Source organism: Nothobranchius furzeri, chromosome 5 (genome assembly GCF_043380555.1).
Source record: "Nothobranchius furzeri strain GRZ-AD chromosome 5, NfurGRZ-RIMD1, whole genome shotgun sequence".
Classification (NCBI taxonomy): Eukaryota; Metazoa; Chordata; class Actinopteri; order Cyprinodontiformes; family Nothobranchiidae; genus Nothobranchius; species Nothobranchius furzeri.
In genome coordinates this window covers 36,876,475-36,894,700 of record NC_091745.1, presented here as the reverse complement: position 1 = coordinate 36,894,700, position 18,226 = coordinate 36,876,475, and the positions used below count along the sequence as shown (strand labels likewise).

Sequence of the window (18,226 nt, the reverse complement as noted above, 5' to 3'; positions counted from 1 at the left end):
CATGTTTAGGTTTTACTGAGTTTCGTTTTGCTGGCAGGGCCCATGCTTTCATGGTGGTTAAAGCTAAATGCTGCAGAGGCCATCCGGCTGCACTAACCACAGGCAATGAGGAAGTGCTCCGTTTGAAGATAACATCACAACTGAAGCTGTAGGTGTGCAGAATCTGCAGCTTACACATCTCCATCCTTATTTCATTACAACAGAAAGCCGAAGCGTGGAAAAAAGCCAGAAACGGACAACGTGACAGTTTTTTTTTACAACGTTACTATCCTGGGATAACCAGAGAGACACAACAAAGTCACCACTTCCTTTTCTCTTGCTGGACTGCTTCTCTCGCTCCACCTCCTCCTACAGCCACAGCGGTGAAAACGACACCCGTGGACTTGTCTTCATCTGGAGGCTCGATCATCTGCCTCTGGACTCCAGCTCTTTGTTTACAGCAGCTCGCCGACCTCCATCCTCTAAGTGAAACTCAGAACATGTCTGAGGCTCTCTGCGTCGAGGGTTTGCTGTTGGGTGAGTCTTTGCACATTTAGACTTAAAGGTTTTTGAACACTTTTGTTAACGTTTTTGTCTCACAGGCTCAGGAGAAGGACGTCAAGGTATGAGGAGCTCCTCTTGGTTTTGTTCCAAGCGTTTTTGTTTCACATGTAACTCTGTTGTGTTGAATCTGTCCCTCAGATTGTGGCTCCTGCTACCTGATAAGCATGGGCTCTGTTGTAGGCGTTTTTGCGGCTGACATCCTCCTGACCACCTTCATCTCCGTCTGTGTGTTCTGCTTCGCAATGCGCCACAGGAGGAGGAGGAGGCCACGCGACGCCCACGAAGGTGAGTCTGTCCCTTTTCTCCAAACTCTCATCCTTCTGCTTTGTCATGATGAACACTGAACCGGATTCTCCAACCATGACCAGGTGACGGACGTCTGCCTTTGTCCGTTTCAAAGAAAATGACAACAGAAGTGACAGAATCTCCGTACCAGGTACAGCGGCCCCCTCTTTGACTCACATTGTTTTAGTCGCTGATGTTTTGTTTTGATCATTTTTAGGAGTTACATGGAGTCCAGTCAGATATCTACAGCGACCTTGGGCACTTTAGGAAATGACCTGCAATCCCGTCACATTCCGTAAAACCATTACTTCTCTAATGAGTAAAGTCACATAATCTGGTTTTCAGCGTAATGTGAAAACGTTTCTGTTCGGTGTGATTTGTCTGTAATTCTGCTGGTTTGCTGCATCCTCATTCTGTATAAATCTATTTAATCATAAATTAAACATTGTATTAATCCTAAATGATTTTATTTGACTGTGTTTAATGAGCAGCCACAGTAACAGGACGAACATGTGCATCACAACACTGAGTCAAAGCTGCTTTAATTCATGTTCTCACAAGATCAGGTGACAACCAAGAGTATAAAAATAAATGGTGTTTGGAAGTCTGCCTCAGATGAGTCAACGGGTGGTGACTTCGGAATCACACACTGGAAACACAGAAGGAACGTCGTTAAAACACACACAGCAGGCAGCTGTTTATTCCACGATGAGAGGAAACCAGACCTGGAGTGTGATCATCAGGCAGCTCGGTTCTTGGCTGGATCCAACACTCCACTGGGATCTGCCAGTGTTCAAACAGGAAAATGTCAGCTATAACAGATCAGGATTTCTGTCTACTTCATTAGAAACTGTATTCCTTTGGAAATAAAAAGTGTTCTTACTGAATGGGAAGGCTTCAGAGCTCGTGGATTCTCTGCTTTCTGTAGGAACATTTAGATAATCTGTAAAAACCATTCCTGAAATAATCCCAATCATCTCTACCTGATTTATTCCTACCATCATAATCTCTGGGTCTGCTGCTGTGTCCCGGAGGCATCCTGCCCGGGTTCTCCTCCAGACTATCCCAGTCTGGCGCCTCTCTGCTTTGATCCGGGACCAATCCCTGATGCGTCCCTCTTCCCGGCTGGACGTTGTTTTGGCTCCTCCTGGACATCGGTCTGGAGCGGGTGTGCTCGTTGGCCACGTCTTTGTGAGCCAGGATCTCATGGCTGTCAGGATCTTTGGGAAGAGTCATAATGTCCGCATGAACGTGCACGTTTATCAATTTAATCAATCATTTAAAAAACAATCATTTTATAGTACTGCACCTGTGCTTTCTCCTCCACTTTGGTCTGATTCTGTAGACTCTGAAATATCAAGAAACAAGTCAGTTTACTTCTTAGGAAACTAAATATTGGGAGTGAGATAAGCCATACGTGGAGATTTAGTTGTTTCCAGACTTTCTGTAGATTTCTGATCAGACAAATCTGTGAAGGAGAGAGATGTTAAAACGAATTTAAACCAATGCATAAAAGAGGAAATGGCGTGGCCTGCACCTTCAGAGTCCTGCTGTTTCACTGGTCTGCCTGAAGCGTTTCTGCCTTCTAAAGACACGAGTACATGTGGTGATGTGAAATTAGATGGAGGTTAAAATGCAAAGTGTTCAGAAAAGATCTCAAAATAAAAAGGTTTCTGGTTTCTTTTGTGTTCTTGTGTTTGTGCGTTTAGGGAACCCAAAGCCTTTTGAGGATCTAGGGAGCTCAGCTCAGCGTGAATCTGACTTTCCACTCTAAACGCCTCTGAGTGTGTTTTGTCTCACACACCTGTGACAGTTTCAGGGATGGTCTTGTCCGTGGTTGCGGCGAGCGCTTCTATAAAAGCAGAGATCACAACAGCCCCTAAGATGGTTTCAACGCACTTCGCACAAATGAAAGTGTAACAAATGTCACCTTCGAGGAAGTTTAACACATTTGGGCTTCCAGCTGGAAAAGAAAGAACAAAAACAATCCTTCTGTGGTATTTTAACAAACCAGAGTTTTCATCTGAAAACTGAAAGAGCTCAAATAAAAGCTGTTTTACCCTTTAGCGGGCTGGTCTCCACCAAGACAGCGAAGGGAAGCAGGAGCAGACAAAACACCAAGCTGAAAGAGAGAAGATGACACTTAGTCCAACGGTTAAAATAAACTTAAACAAAGTTTATTATTATTATCACAGTTGAATCTCACGGCTTCATCTTTGGTTTGTGTCCACGGCTGTGGCCTGCGAGGAGGCAGATCGGCTTTTATGTGCTTCCACAACAAAGCTTGGCCTTCAGTGATTCACACGTTCTGATAAGATCTTCTAGCTGGAGTCCAACACTAGATTTGTTTGTTGGAAACTTTGTGATCCGAGGTCAGAGGGGCAGCCATTTCGTTGGTTTCTGGTGAGTTTAGAGATCCATTCATTCCCGATTGACAGGAAAACAATTGATCTTAACATTCAGATGGACTAAAAGGATCGGTTTCACCCTCGTATCCATTACAGCTAATCAGTCACTTCAAAGCTAATGAATGCATCTGGCTCCCTCTCAGGGTTATGGCTGATGCAACTGACCGTGTGTTGGTGCTTGTCGTTATTTACCGTTGTCCTTTCATCAGACTTAACAAAGGCCCTTTGAAGAATCCAACTGAACAACAAGGGATCCTGTCTCTGAAGAATGTCAGCGAGATCAGAAAGCAGCAGTTTACAAAACATTTCAACTCCAGTTTGATTCAAAAGAATGAAAAACACTTGATCAAACGCTCAAAATTGCACATTTTAAGAAGGAATACCTAATTTGAACAAAACTTTTATATTCTTTTTGTTGATGAAGTTTAGCAGAAGGATGGCTCAGCTGTGCTGTAATGGAGGCTAAATGATTTTACTGATAACAGAAAGATAACCCCTGAAAGCTGAGGTCAGATCAGCACACCTGTTGTTTCAAAAACTAGAATTATTCTCCTAACCTTCAGCTAGAGAAGTTACTTACATTTGAAATGATGGCTGATCAGAAACATTTTCACTTCACCTCAGCTGCTCCTCTTAAATACTCCGAACCAGAAAAGGTTGAGTTTGAATCCCGATGTAGTCCAACGTTGGAATGGCGAACGCAGAAATGAAAAACCTTTTTAGACTTTTATAAAGGTGTAAACTTGACAGGATTTGCAGCTTTCCTGATCAGTTTTGCACTTCCTGGCCCACGTTTTTGGATAAGTTAAATGTGCAAGTAGTTTCCACTCTAAGGCATGTTTTCGTGGTTCTGTGAAAAAGCACCTGACAGATCTCGTCTGCCTTTGCTTCCCTGTTACAATCGCATGTTTGTGATCTGAAGAAAATTCTACAACAGGAAAACATTTCCTGATTAAATAGCCGTTGTTTTTAAGTGATGACTTAATTTATCAAAGAAAACATCAGCAGCTTACCTGTGTGAAACTGTAACGCCTAAACTTGACTCATTCCAACCGCCTTGGAGCAAAAGCCTTTGTAACTAGTAATGAGTCTTTGACACCACTGTGGGGAAAGTTCCCTCACTCTTATTTACAAAACTATTTTATTTCTGCCACACTGAAGGTGTTTCTTGTTTGAGGTCAAAGGTCAGACATTATACTTCAGGATCTTCTGCTAGAGAGCAGAACACAGGGTTAAATTAATTACAGTGAGTCATCTAGGTCCTGAAGCAGCCCCAAACCATCACACTACCACCACTGTGTCTGGCTGTTGGTGTGATGCTCTTCATCTAAAACCCAGCTTCAGTTTCACATCTGATGTTAAGGAAAGTTCCAGAAAGTTTCACTTTTGTCTCGACAGTTCACAGAATATTTTCCTAAAAGTCTTGTGAATCCTCGAGGTGTTTTGTTCTTTTTGGTCAGCAGAGGCTTTGGTCCATGGAGGCCATTTTTGGCCCCTTGTCTCTTTCTGAAGCCCAATACCAACAGTTGCACTTCCACAGTTGCGCCCTTCATTTGCACATTCCCAGTCAGGGGTGTGAGTGCGTAGGATGTCCCGATTCTTAAATGGGGAAGTTAATCACACGCTTGGTCTGCACTTCACCCACTTGGGTGAAGGGTACTACCCATAATCCATTGCTACGGGAGAAAAGGCTCAAGTGTCTTTCTGAAATAATGTATTTTCAATTGAAAGTAGTTCGTTTAAGGATGATTAATTGATGCTCTGAATGTTTTAGACAAAGCAGCAATGACTGTAAATTGATTTAAAGTAATTGGTTGTTTGTTTGAAAGCTGTTAATAAATATTTTTTACAGCGACCGGCATCCTGGCACGCGTTGTGGTTGATGACGCAATGCTCCCTATCCCAATTCAGCAATTATTTGCAAACTTGTGTACCACACACTCGAAGCCTTACTGCGCACTTCCTCCAAGTGCACTTTACAGAAGACCGTAGGGCGCAGTGTGATTATTGGGCCTTAGTGTTGAATTGTGACCTTTGACCTTACTCTTAACCATGTGAGGCTGGCTGTGTTCGTCTAGATTGCTGTAAGTGAGCAGAAATCAGCCTTCCAGATAACATGGTTAATGAGAGTTATCAGCTTTAATAAGAGAGGCTATTTCTGTCACATATGTGCCTCGGTCCCCAGTGAGTCGTGGTGGATGGCTGCTTATACTGAGCCAGGATCCTCTGGAGGTTTCTTCCTGTTAAAAGGGAGTTTTCCTCTCCACTGTCGCCACATGCTTGTTTAGTATGAGGATTGCTGTAAAGTCAGTGACACTAGTCAGTGACTTGATGCAATTTGCTGGGTTCCTTATATAGGAACCATTTTTTCTGATTGGCTTAATGAACTGACCTTGATTGGAATGTTTATTATGTGAAGGTCCTTGAGACGACTCTTGTCGTGATTTGGCGCTATATAAATAAACTCAAATTGAATAGAATTGAATTGAATTGGGTTTGTTCTGACTGCTGTTAAACCCCAAATAAATGAAATCATCATTTTGTGTTTACTCAGCCTATCTTTGTCTGGTATTGAAATATGCTTGTTGATCTGAAACATTTCAGTGTGAAAATGAAACAAAACAAACCTGCAAAGGACACTTTTTCATATCACTGTGTTCATTTGGTGGAATTTCGTATATAAGATAGGGTGTGAATTATTTGCAAATGATAACGTTTATAGGATACGGTTCCATTTATCAACCCGGGTCATCTAGGAATGCCCTGATATGATGACCATAAACTCAGGAGTGACTGCATGGCTGTGATCAGGTACAAGTTCTAATTGATGCAGTCTCATGCTCTTCTTTATCCAGTTACATGATTTAACAATGATCTTTCATACCCTTAATCGTCTGCTGTGGACTGCAGGGTTTGTAAGTCACAGAAGAAGAGTTTTTCTTGTGGTTTCCGTTAATATAATGATAACTTTACAGCTGATTAAGAACACTCAGCAGACACGTGCAGTTCAAAGTTTGAGCCAGACCTGTTGACGGCAGGGGTGTGAGTTCTACCCATCGACATTAATATACCCTACCCAGCAAAAAGGAAAAAACGAGAGCGCCCCCTGCTGGAGAGGCTGTTTGCACTAAGCTCTTGAGCTCGAGCATCGCCATATTGACGTCCCAACAACGCTGAGAGGTAATCGTGTTTTTTAATCGCAAATCTTCGTTGTTTTGGGACCATTGTGGACTGGATTTAATGCTAGGAAAAGCTGGGGGAAACGTTACTCGGCCGTGGTGCCGTTTTGCTTCCCAGTCACAGCTTCTGTAGGATGTTTTTTCAAGGCGTTGTCAGCCAGTTGCTTCGACAGCAGCAGTCTATTCACTCCCTTAGCTTGCTAGCTTACCACCGCTTAGCTCCAAGAATGATGATTTTTCGATACTTGGTGTGTAACCTTGGATGAATAATTACATTTAGATGAAAACACTCTTATTCTATCACTCATTTTAAAAATTGGATTACGACACAGTCTTAATCCGATTGAGATGTGGTTATTACTTTTCAGCCGGCTTTCACTGTGCTGTTAAGGAGCTAAAATCGTTAGCATCCCTGCCAGCTTCCAGGTGTTGTGTCGAGTTGTGTTCGTGTTGAAGTCGAGCTCTATCTCGTCCTAACGGCGAGTTTGCGGCAAGCACGCGCATTTTTCGCCATCTGAATGGGGCGGAGCTGGTGAAGCAGGAGACTTTGTCGTGGGAACACAATTCGACGCAACACCTTAACCGGTTCTCTGCCTGCTAGCTGCTAACGCTAATGTAGGCCGTGGGCCATAGTGCGTACGCTCAACCTTTTCCTCAAAGTATCAAACGGGCAGACTAGGTTTAGTTAAACGTATCGCGTACTGAAAATGCTATGTGTCGATTAAATGCTTCCTATTACTATATTACACATAACCCCATTAGCATTAGCTCTGCCGGCTGGCGTGCGCTGGCCCTCACACTTTGCTCATGTTTGCCTAATTGACATGATTGATTTGAATCAACCTACTTTTTACCCTTGCTTTTTCCAACAGGAGGTAACTGTTGTAGCCCCCAGTGATGACTGTACTGAACCCTGTACCTCCTGATTAGACTGGTTGGATGCCCTCATTTAATATCCAGGTTCTCAATTTCACATACAGTCAAATCAAACTCACATTATGCACCAGTTATTATTATTATTATTATTTTTACCATGAATGATATTTCACTTATGTGTGCGTTTTCGTTGTTATGGCGCAAAATGCGATTTATTTCAATTTTTTGTTGGGGAAATGCAAAGAACAGATTCAGATTTATCAGTTCCATCTTCCTTAGAACATATTTTGGTTGAAATTCAAAGAGGATTTTCTTTGTTTTTTGTTCAGTTGAGCTTTCCTACAACCGAAGCATAGCTGCAGCTCCTGCTCACTTCTTTTGTCACTCTCAACCTGGAGGAAAACCTTCAGGTATTGTTCTGCCTGAAACGTTCACTCTTTTTTCACAAATATTAAAATAAACGCAAATATTTTAATGTTTTTGTTGTTAAAGTGTTTGCCTTTGCACATTTGTGTCGTGTTACAGGAGATTCATAGAAGAATATATAAGCGGAATATGTCAGGCCCTGTTCCAAGCCGTTCTCGAGTTTACCCTGACGTAAACACACAAAGACCTCGGGAATATTGGGACTATGAGTCACACGTTGTTGAGTGGGGGTAAGGAAATACGGAACTGTACAGTCTTTAGTCGTTTTTAAACTTGTTTTCATACATTTACATGTTGTTAATTTGGCCTTTTCTGTTCCGTCAGGAACCAAGATGACTATCAGCTTGTCAGAAAACTAGGAAGAGGCAAATACAGTGAGGTCTTTGAAGCTATAAACATCACAAACAATGAAAAAGTGGTCGTTAAAATACTGAAGGTACAACTCTGATAGATTATTTTTACCTTCATGCTGTCACTGTGAGGCTTTATCTAATTCTCACCACTCTTGTTTTACAGCCTGTCAAGAAAAAGAAAATCAAGAGAGAAATAAAGATCCTTGAGAATCTGAGGGGAGGTCCAAATATCATCTCACTCTTAGATATCGTTAAAGATCCTGTGGTAATTTGGGGCTTTTTCCCCTCTAAATCATCTTCTGTGTTGAATTTATGTTGAAGCATAACCACGCGTGTTCTCGTTGTTTCCCTGCTTAGTCTCGAACCCCAGCTCTGGTCTTTGAACACGTGAACAACACAGATTTCAAGGTAATCATTTTTTTATCTGTTCATTCCTTTTCTGTAGCATTTGACTTTGCTGAAAGAAAACTAGTTTTTAGTTTCATTCAACTTGGATTTTTCTGCTCAACAGCAATTGTATCAGACGCTGTCGGACTTTGACATCCGCTTCTACATGTATGAAATCTTAAAGGTAAGGGCGCTGGCCTTTAGCACCGTCATGTCGAAGTGGTTTGGCTTACTTGGCTTTAGCGTTTCCCTCTCCTGCTTTTAAACCCAAAAGGCTCTGGATTACTGCCACAGTATGGGCATCATGCACCGTGACGTAAAGCCCCACAATGTAATGATCGATCATGAACACAGAAAGGTACCGTTACAATTCTCATCTTCCTCACCAGCTCTGCTCAGGTGTTGAAATGTACTGAAAGCTGTTGTTTCAGCTCCGTCTAATCGACTGGGGGTTGGCAGAGTTCTACCATCCAAACCAAGAGTACAACGTGAGAGTGGCGTCCAGGTACTTCAAAGGGCCGGAGCTGCTGGTAGACTACCAGGTGAGGTCAAACATGGCCAGACTTCCTTCATTAGTGGAGAATCCACCAGGCGTCCTCACCACCTCGGTGTTCTGTTTCAGATGTATGACTACAGCTTGGATATGTGGAGCCTGGGCTGCATGCTTGCCAGCATGATCTTCAGGAAGGAGCCGTTCTTTCACGGTCACGACAATTATGATCAGGTATGACCAACGTAGTCTGGTCTTGTTATTATTATCCTCATATTAGTTATTTTTTATGTTTTATTGGTTTACTTTCTTAACGTACCTGGCTGTTTCTATGGCAACCACATAAATTGCTATCTATTCATTCAAATGTGGTTATGTCACAGTAAATATTACAGATTTTTATTTTTTTAATGAAATCTTAACCATTTAAACCGTATGAAACCATCTTTTGTTGAATGAGACGTATCTGATTCTTGATTGAATAATGAAACCAGACGACGACTTTATTCAGCATAACTCCAAAACATGGGTGTAGATTTTCCGTCGTTCGTGACAGCAAATCGCACAGGAATTATCTTTGACACAGATAATTTTCTTCAGCGTTCTGCTTTGGTAAATCTCAAATGGAAAGTAAAAAGTTCTCTGATCCATTCGTAGGATCAGAGCTTCTTTAGAATGTGAAATTCCTGCAGCGGGTCCTGCCTCTCCTGGGTCCTTCTCTTCCCATCTGAACTCTATATCTTTATTTTTAAACTATACATGCAGGCATGCACCAGAGTGTGTAATAAGTGTCACACCCGGTGCGTGAGCGTTGGCATCTGTGTGACAAATGCCCCCCCCCCCCCCCCCCCCCCCACCTGTTTGCTCACATTGAGGCTGTGAAAATGTTGGAGGTCTGATGTAAAAAGTGTCCTTCATCCGACACCGAGCTTGCTTGGTTCAGGACCGTTAGGCTTGCTAACGTTTTCTTTAAACGTATTTCCTGGCTCTGCACACATGAGCTCTGATGCTGTAAAGGCACTTAATGATGATTTTTACCTGCAGCTTGTGCGGATTGCAAAAGTACTTGGCACGGAGGACCTGTATGACTACATCGACAAGTACAACATTGAATTGGATCCACGATTTAATGACATCCTGGGAAGGTAAGACGTTTTGACTCTGGTGAAACAATTTGGGTGTTTTGATCAGAATTTGAGGTTTTTCCAGTTAAAAAAAAATTGTCCTTCGGTAGACATTCCCGCAAAAGATGGGAGAGGTTTGTTCACAGCGAGAACCAGCACCTGGTCAGCACAGAGGCGCTAGACTTCCTGGACAAGCTGCTGCGCTACGACCATCAAGCTCGCCTCACAGCCAGAGAAGCCATGGATCATCCCTACTTCTGTACGTTTGCCCCGAATCAGGACCGAGGGAAACGTGTTCATCTTCCTGTGAAAAGTCATTGCTTTGATCTTATCCTCTGCTGTTCGCAGTTCCCATCGTCAAAGATCAGGGAAGGGGGGCCACTCCTGGGGGAATGGCTGCCAGCTCCACTCCAGTCAGCTCCTCTAGTATGATGGCTGGTAAGTTGCTTCAAGCTGGTTTTGACTGTTAGGTGCTGTGGCGCAGCGCCTCGGCTGAGCCACTGTAAGGGAAACGCTGGGGACAGAAAGATCAGTGAGCCGACCCTCCCCATCTCGTCCCGGTGGTGTAGCAGAGCTATTGATTTTGTGAACCGATGCGCGATATATCGGCATACATATCGTATCGGTCCGATAAGTAAGGCTGGGCCGATCTTAACCGATATTTTTGGATATTCCATTATTCTTGTTGCTGTTTCAGAGGGTGAGGGGGCGATGATAGTCGCCATAATCATGAGGCATGCACCGGAAATCTGGCCATCAAAATCTTTCAGCCGTAAATGACCCAAAACTGCAGTTTTGGTTTTCGGCCAAAACCGCTAATTCACAGAAACAACATGGCCGAAAAATGCCGTCAGGTGAACCCCGTTTTTGTTTCATCTAGCTCCGAACTCTTGTGGCTACTTTCCCTTTGCTTCATGAAAATATCACATTCATACAGATTTCGAAGGTAAAGATTTCCCCTTTTAGTATTGCTGTTTTATTACGATTGTGGTTTTAATGCGGAACAATTTTGTTTTGGAGCGTAACAAGATAATGGTGAAGCAGCTCTTGCGTGACTGGTTTAGACCAATGCACATGCATTTAGTAAACAGAAATTAGGGATGCACCGATACCAATACTGGTATTGGTATCGGTGCAGATACCAATACGATACTGGTATCAGTAAAAGTTAACCGATACCAATGCAGTTGCTTGAAAATGGCTTTACCGTAACTTGTCATTTCTGTTCACCTAATATTTTAGTTTTGTGATGATTTCTATTCATATATTTTACTTTTTATCTACCTCACAGACTTTTCCTGTTGAAAGCAGAGAAGAAAATAAAATCTGTATTCCAAATCACTGCATTTTTTTGTGTGGTAGTTGGTAATCGGTATCGGCGAATATTCAAATCCAAGTATTGGTATCGGTTTGGAAAAAAAGGTATTGTTGCATCCCTAACAAATCCAACATGGCGGCGTGCTCAGCGTCTGAAAAAGCAGTGATTATGATTTTTATATCTCAGAAACTTCCAAATTTGTGAATAAAAATGATTTTTATGGAAACGTGGATCTGCAACACGCACGCGCGCGCGCGCTATCATTTCACTTTCACACACACGAATGACAGTGCTTTATAGCTCGGTCACGTCCTTGTTACCCACAAGGAAAACCAGCATGTTAACCATATACGGTTTGAGAGAGGATCTGAGAGGGGTGGCAACATTTCCAGCAACACTGAAAACCCTCTCGGATGGAGCGCTCGTTGCACTAACGCACACGTACTTGCGTGCGACTCTGGCGAGCAAAGGGAATCTCTCCCGGTTGTTGCTCCACCATGTCAGGGGGTTTCTTTAGGGTGGATGCATTCCTCCTGCAGGTAGCGAGTGAGCTCCAGCTAGGTTTCAAACTCTCTTCAGGACGGTTGCAGAAGCAGTGCTTGTCCGGGACTTCAGTAGGTCTCCGAGCGTTTATTTATTTATTTAGTTTTTTTGCCGCTGGTTGCAGCTCTGTCTCGGCCAAGGACTCTGGCTGCGCAGCAGCTGACGTACTGAAAACCAAAGTGCTCCCAAAGGAGCGAAGTAACATTTCGTTTTGATACCAGTGCAGCCATCCTTCTCAACATGCATCATTGAGTTGAACCAAGTTCAGTAATCGCGGTGGCGCATGATGCAGCGCGGTGGGTTTCTTCATATTGCAATATTTCATTTTTGCGGTTACCGCGACAGCCCTACTCTGCAGGCCCTTCAGTTATAAGCCTGTACATTTATAATTCATTAATTTATAATTTATCATTTAATGTACATGAGTGGAGTCAAGTGAAATATTTTATTCAGAGTCTTAATTTATAATGTGTATTATGTCAGTGCTAAAAATATTTTCATAGTTTTATTATAATTGATTTATTGCAATGCCTTGATTTTAGTGAGGTTAGTACCTATCGTAGCCATAAATGCAATAGTTCTAATAATTTCTTTTGGCGTTTCGGTTTTCGGCCATGGTTTCCTCATTTTGGTGCATCCCTAGTAATCATCTCAGAAGCGTGTGTGTGTGTGTGTGTGGTGAGCAGTGCTGGGAGTAACGGCATTTAAGTATAGTGTAGTTACTAATGGCATTATTTTTAGGCAGTGGAGTAATCTAATTAGTTTTCGCGTCTTTGCAGCACAATTACTCAGTGCGTTTACATGTCCACCAGAAAACCCAAGTATTGCCCTAAAAATACTTGCGTCGTTTATTTATTTTTTTAATGCATGTAAACATGTTCGCTTGGCTGAAAGCAAACTTTTTCTAATCGAGCTGAAGCATCCGGATAATGTGGTAGCCATCCGAATACACTCTGCATGTAAACGCATCAGCTGAGCTAATACAGAATAGACGCTTGCATTCCGGAAGTGACAAGACCGAGGAAGGCCGACTTGTGTAACACCATAAAACAGGACTGCAGCGCTGTTGTACTTTCCTTCAGCCATTGTGCTTATCCTGTGTCAGTTCTGTCTGCTTCTGGTTACTGCTTGTGTTGCTATAAGCTAACCGGAAGAATGTGGACATGAAAGGGGGCATGTCGCCACCTACTGTTCCGGAGTGGAACAAACTTTATTTGAGAGGCCGGTTTTCTAATGCACATGTTAACTAGGATAGCGACTCCCAGCTTATTGCAACAAAATCGACCTGGATCGACTTATGTTTGTCAGCGCCCATGTAACCGCACTGACAGTTACTGGGCATGTAAAGTGGCACGTTACTATATGTGGTTGAGTGAAGCACAGCGGTGGTCAGGCTCACGAACAGCCACATTATTGATGAGGCAGTTGCACACAAAACGGCTCTTGGGCCGATCAGAGCCAGTGTGAGTGACAGCGGCTGTACTGTCACCCTGAGCCGGTTTACAAACCGCAAAAATGAACACACAGCGCCAAACACATCGTGGTGTTTGTTTGCAGATTGAAGACGAGTTTGTGTGCAACACCAGTCATCTCCGATTGCTATTAAAGGGACTTTTCGGACTTTTGAATTTTTATGCTCACGATTGCCCCCTCAGGCCAACAGCGTAACGGCAGCTTCAATAGTAGGCCTGTGCACGAGGTGCGCATGCTGTACGTGCACACTCCTTAACGAAAGTAACAGCTGAGACAGTCAGCTCTGTGTGTGGCCCGGAGGACAGAAGAGCACAGCAAATTAATAAAAATAATGTCCCTCTGTCTCTGTAGCCGCACTTTCTCGTTGGCCGGCTGAACGTGCTGTGTGTGTGTGTGTGGGGGGGGGGGAGGACAGAGGACAGGAGAACACGCAGCTAATTAAATAATTTGGTTCTGTACCTTTCTCTTCAGCACAGCCGACAAAGGTTTATGATGGGTCAGTCCTCCTGCATGCTCAGATCATTCCCTTCCCTTGCTTGAAAAATTGTTCCAAAATGAAAGTTGAACCCACATCTTTTTTATCTGTGAATTCAATGCCGTTCGGCGAGTCTCAAATAAAAATTTGGGCATCTTACTGTAAAAAAATATACCATTAATGTAAAAACGAAACTAAACTATGTTCACATCCATAATCGAACCCAGGTCTTCTGCACGAGTGTCCGACGTTTTACTAGGTGAGCTAAAGCGTGAGTAACATCTGGCATATCTGTAACATTTATATCCTTGATGACAGCTGAAACAACGTTCAAAGAACGGTTCGGAGCGAAAATGGCTATTTTGTTGCTAATTTGCAGGAAATATCTAGAAGAAAGTTCTACAGAAAGTAGCTAAGGGTCCTCAGAAATGTAGCTAGGTTTGTCACTAGGCATTAGGAACAGCGACAAATTGGCACTGCTTCTCTCTCTGCTGCTAAAGCTACGGATAGCAAATGCTACGGGCTATGCCTGAGCGTGAACGCGCATGAAGCAGCCTGCTCGACCCGAGCATCTCTCTTTTTCTGTGATTTAACAGAAAAACAGGCAATCACAGTAAAAAATGCCAGGGCTCATTCTACAGGACCAGGGCATTGCAGGAGAATGTATGAAGAAGACATTTATTATTTCTATACATGTTTTGGCTGTCAGACTTCCTTATAGTCCCTTTAAAGCAGGGAGGGGGGTGTGTGGCACGCAAATACCTGGGACAATTATTACGTTATCATGATGGGACCTGTAAATATTGGTGGGGACAAATATGTAAAAAAGGAGGAAAGAAAAATAAACAGTGAAAAGAAAACAGGCAAGTGGATACCAAGACTGTGGCAAGCCATATTAACATTTAATCAACATTCGGACCTCTCTGTAATTCCTATTTTACATAGCAATAATTTAATTAATCCGAGTACTAGTTGTATTCTTTTTAGTCAAAATGGCAAAGAAAGATGTCAACAGCTATGTCGTTATGATTTAAATTAGAATGAAAGATATCCGTAATAGCAACTGCACTAGTTGGAATTAAGTTTGAGATATTTTAGAATCTCTGAAAACCTTTTTAACATTTATTAGGCAGTCTGGATGTATTCCACATAACTACACTCACTGGCCACTTTATTGGGTACACCTGTCCAACTGCTCATAACACAAATTACTTATCAGCCAATCACATGGTGGAAACTCAATGCATTGAGGCATGTTGACGTGGTCAAGATGATCCGCTGCAGTTGAAACTGAGCTTCAGAACGAGATAGAAAGGTGATTTATGTGACTTTGAACGTGGCATGGTTGTTGATGCCCGACGGACTGGTCTGAGTATTTCAGAAGCTGCTGAAATGACATAAGTGCAATACTTAAAGAGAAGCCTTTCCCATTTCATGCTGTCAGCAATGGCTCCACATGGAAGAGAAATGTCACAAAATCTGAGAAAGGAAATCTTTTCTTTGCATGGTGCCAAGAGTCCTCTCCCTGGGCTGCCACCTTACCGTGGTGTAGGGGTTTGAGTGTATCAATGCTCCTAGGTGCTAAGTTGTTTGAGGCTTTCTGCCACTTGTAGGGTCACCCATGGCAACCAGGTCCTAGGTGAGGGATCAGGCAAAGAGCAGCCCAAAGACCTCTTATGATGAATTATATAAATGGAAACCGTGTTCCCTCGCCCGGACGTGGGTCACCGGGGACCCCCTCTGGAGGTGGGGCACGTTGGCGAGCGCCTGGTGACCGGACTTTCACCCATGGAGCCGGGCACAGCCCGAAGAGGAAACGTCGGTCCCCCTTCCCATGGGCTCACCACTCGTGGGAGGGGCCAAAGGGGTCGGGTGCAGTGTGTGATGGGTGGTAGTCGAGGGCGGGGACCTTGGCGGTCTGATCCTCGGCTACAGAAGCTGGCTCTTGGCACATGGAATGTCACCTCTCTGGTGGGGAAGGAGCCTGAGTTGGTGTGTGAGGTTGAGAGGTTCCGACTAGATGTAGTCTGACTCACCTCAACGCATGGCTCTGGCTCTGGAACCAGTTTCCTTGAGAGGGGTTGGACTTTCTACCACTCTGGAGTTGCTCCCACTGAGGCGCCGAGCAGGGGTGGGCATACGTGTTGCCCACCACCACCACCACCTTGGTGCCTGTACATTGGGGTTTACCCCAGTGAATGAGAGGGTAGCCTCCCTCCGCCTATGTGTGAGGGGACGGGTTCTGACTGTGGTCTGTGCTTATGCACCAAGCTACAGTTCAGACCACCCACCCTTTTTGGAGACCTTGGAGGGGGTGCTGGAAAGCGCTCCTTCCGGTGACTCCCTCGTTCTGCTGGGGGACTTTAACGCTCACATGGACAACGACAGTGAGACCTGGAGAGGTGTGGTTGAGAGGAACGACCCCCCCCCCCGATCTGAATTTTAGCGGTGTTTGGTTATTGGACTTCCGTGCCAGTCATGGATTGTCCATAGTGAACACCATGTTCAGACGTAAAGGTGTGTGTGTGTGTGTGTGTGTGTAAGAATATCTGTTATCAGTCATAATGAAGAAATTAATATTGTATCGGCCCGAAATCTCAAATCAGTTCACCTCTGGTTTTTTACGGTTTTACGTTTCCACAAAGTGACTTCAGGGTCCTAGAACTCACATAATGATGTGTAGAAAGGTCTTCATCGGTGCCGTTTGCAGCCCCAGCCCAGTGAGATGCTGGCTTCACACCAGCTGAAGTTCAACAAAAGACGTTGTGTTTCTAGAATTCAGAAAAAGGCAGCCGAGCAAGACAAGTCACAAGTTTTGTCCCACATTCAAGTGTTAAACACAACAATCCTTTTTTCCCCCTCTTTTTCAGGCATCAACTCCATGTCCTCCTCACAGCCGCTGGCTAACATTGCTGGATCGCCCGTCATCTCTGCCCCCAACACTTTGGCCACTCAAGTCCCTGCAGCCACCGGGGCCCAACCCTGAAACCACTTCCTGACTTGTGTTAACGTGTGCTTGTGGCCGTGTCCTGCAGCCCAGGGCTATGGCTTCCCTTTTTATGTTGGAAAAAGTAACAAAGAAGAAGATTAAAAAAAGAAGAAAAAAAGCTTTTCACGTTCAGTTCTTTTTTTTTTTTTTTTGACATAAATTTGACAGAAGCGCCTTGCTGCGCATGTCAGGTTGGTTAGAAGTTAATTTGGGTTTGATATTTGACAATGCCATTGTCTAGAAATTCTAATAAGATGTAGACATAAAGAGAATGGATAATAAAATTTATTTTGTACGTTCCAAATATACAGTCTTGCTTGAAACTGTTTTGATGGGGAATCCTGCTGTATCACACTGTGAACCTTTACATGACTTCACAAAAACAGTCAGGAATCTGGAGTGTTCCCACCCCCACCCACCCCTAAACGACGGCGCTCGCTGGCTGCGCACCAATGTAAAGTGCAGGAGTCTGTTAGTGTTTATTTGAAGTTGTTTAGATGCTATTCTCATCCTTCAATTGGACTTATGTAGATATTCTACAGTTACTGTCTGGTTGCATGCACCCAATGCTGAGTTTCACAGGGTCAATAGATTGCCAACTTTATGTTACTTTCACTTCTGTATGTGTATGTAAGTGTCCATGTTTGTTTTTTATGAAGTCTCTTACACATGATTTTGATTACATAGAGGATTTTGTAACGTTTTTGTTTTATGTTGAGAGGACTCATCACCTACAGAAAAACAACTTCAAAAATAAACGATTTAAACAGGATATTTCAGGCACTACCTTATTGACTATAACACCTGCCGACTGGTCGAGGTCGTCTAGGAACGAACGGATTTAAAACTAGGCGGTGAGAGGACGTTAGGAAAGGCTTTTTACGGGATGATCCTGGAGACTATTTAAATCCTGATGTTCAAATCTGAACAAACTGAATATTTAAAAAAATCTTGATCCTGACTTCCTAAAAGGTTGCTGGAGTGCGGGGCCGGTGGGACAAGTGCCTTTGTTCTACAGGCTGAAGTCTGCTGCTGATGGTAGCTACAGACCCAACATCTGTTTGACCCTTAAATTTTCATTTCTTCAAACTCAACCTCCCAAATAAAGCTGTAGGCAGCAGGACCCATTAAAACGAGTTCCATAGTTTCAAAAATTCAATAGAAAATACTTTATTAATAATATTAAATGATTTAATAATTTAAATTTTTAGATTTTGAACCTTCAAAGGTCATATTGTCATTCAGTTTGAGGGTTTGTTTTGTCATGTTGATTTATTGTTCCTTTTTGTCAGAGGCCTACAACTTTACAATAATTTCACTAAAATGCTGATCACGATGTAAGAACTTGGATAGTAAG

General features: G+C 43.3%; 2 protein-coding genes across 3 annotated transcripts; both read left to right on the top strand.

The window, feature by feature from the left end:
* Nucleotides 1-365: 365 nt before the first annotated feature.
* Nucleotides 366-1,289, top strand: tyrobp (transmembrane immune signaling adaptor TYROBP). The gene is made up of 5 exons (XM_015948990.3): nucleotides 366-516; nucleotides 582-602; nucleotides 682-828; nucleotides 912-979; nucleotides 1,046-1,289. The coding sequence occupies exons 1-5, from the start codon at nucleotides 480-482 to the stop codon at nucleotides 1,100-1,102; spliced, it is 330 nt and encodes a 109-aa protein (XP_015804476.3). The 5' UTR covers nucleotides 366-479; the 3' UTR covers nucleotides 1,103-1,289.
* Nucleotides 1,290-6,331: 5,042 nt separating this feature from the next.
* LOC107378666 (casein kinase II subunit alpha) lies at nucleotides 6,332-17,641 on the top strand. Of its 2 annotated transcripts, XM_015948991.3 has the most exons (15): nucleotides 6,332-6,416; nucleotides 7,288-7,375; nucleotides 7,621-7,701; nucleotides 7,817-7,947; nucleotides 8,042-8,153; nucleotides 8,234-8,335; nucleotides 8,428-8,478; nucleotides 8,582-8,641; nucleotides 8,732-8,815; nucleotides 8,889-8,999; nucleotides 9,080-9,181; nucleotides 9,992-10,092; nucleotides 10,182-10,330; nucleotides 10,420-10,509; nucleotides 16,751-17,641. In XM_015948991.3, exons 4-15 carry the CDS (start codon nucleotides 7,847-7,849, stop codon nucleotides 16,864-16,866), a joined length of 1,179 nt encoding a protein of 392 aa, XP_015804477.1. In that variant the 5' UTR covers nucleotides 6,332-6,416; nucleotides 7,288-7,375; nucleotides 7,621-7,701; nucleotides 7,817-7,846; the 3' UTR covers nucleotides 16,867-17,641. The 2 variants fall into 2 exon arrangements, with proteins under 2 accessions (XP_015804477.1, XP_015804478.1); XM_015948992.3 differs by lacking the exon at nucleotides 7,288-7,375 and having other exon boundaries at nucleotides 6,356-6,416.
* The last annotated feature ends 585 nt before the right edge of the window (nucleotides 17,642-18,226 follow it).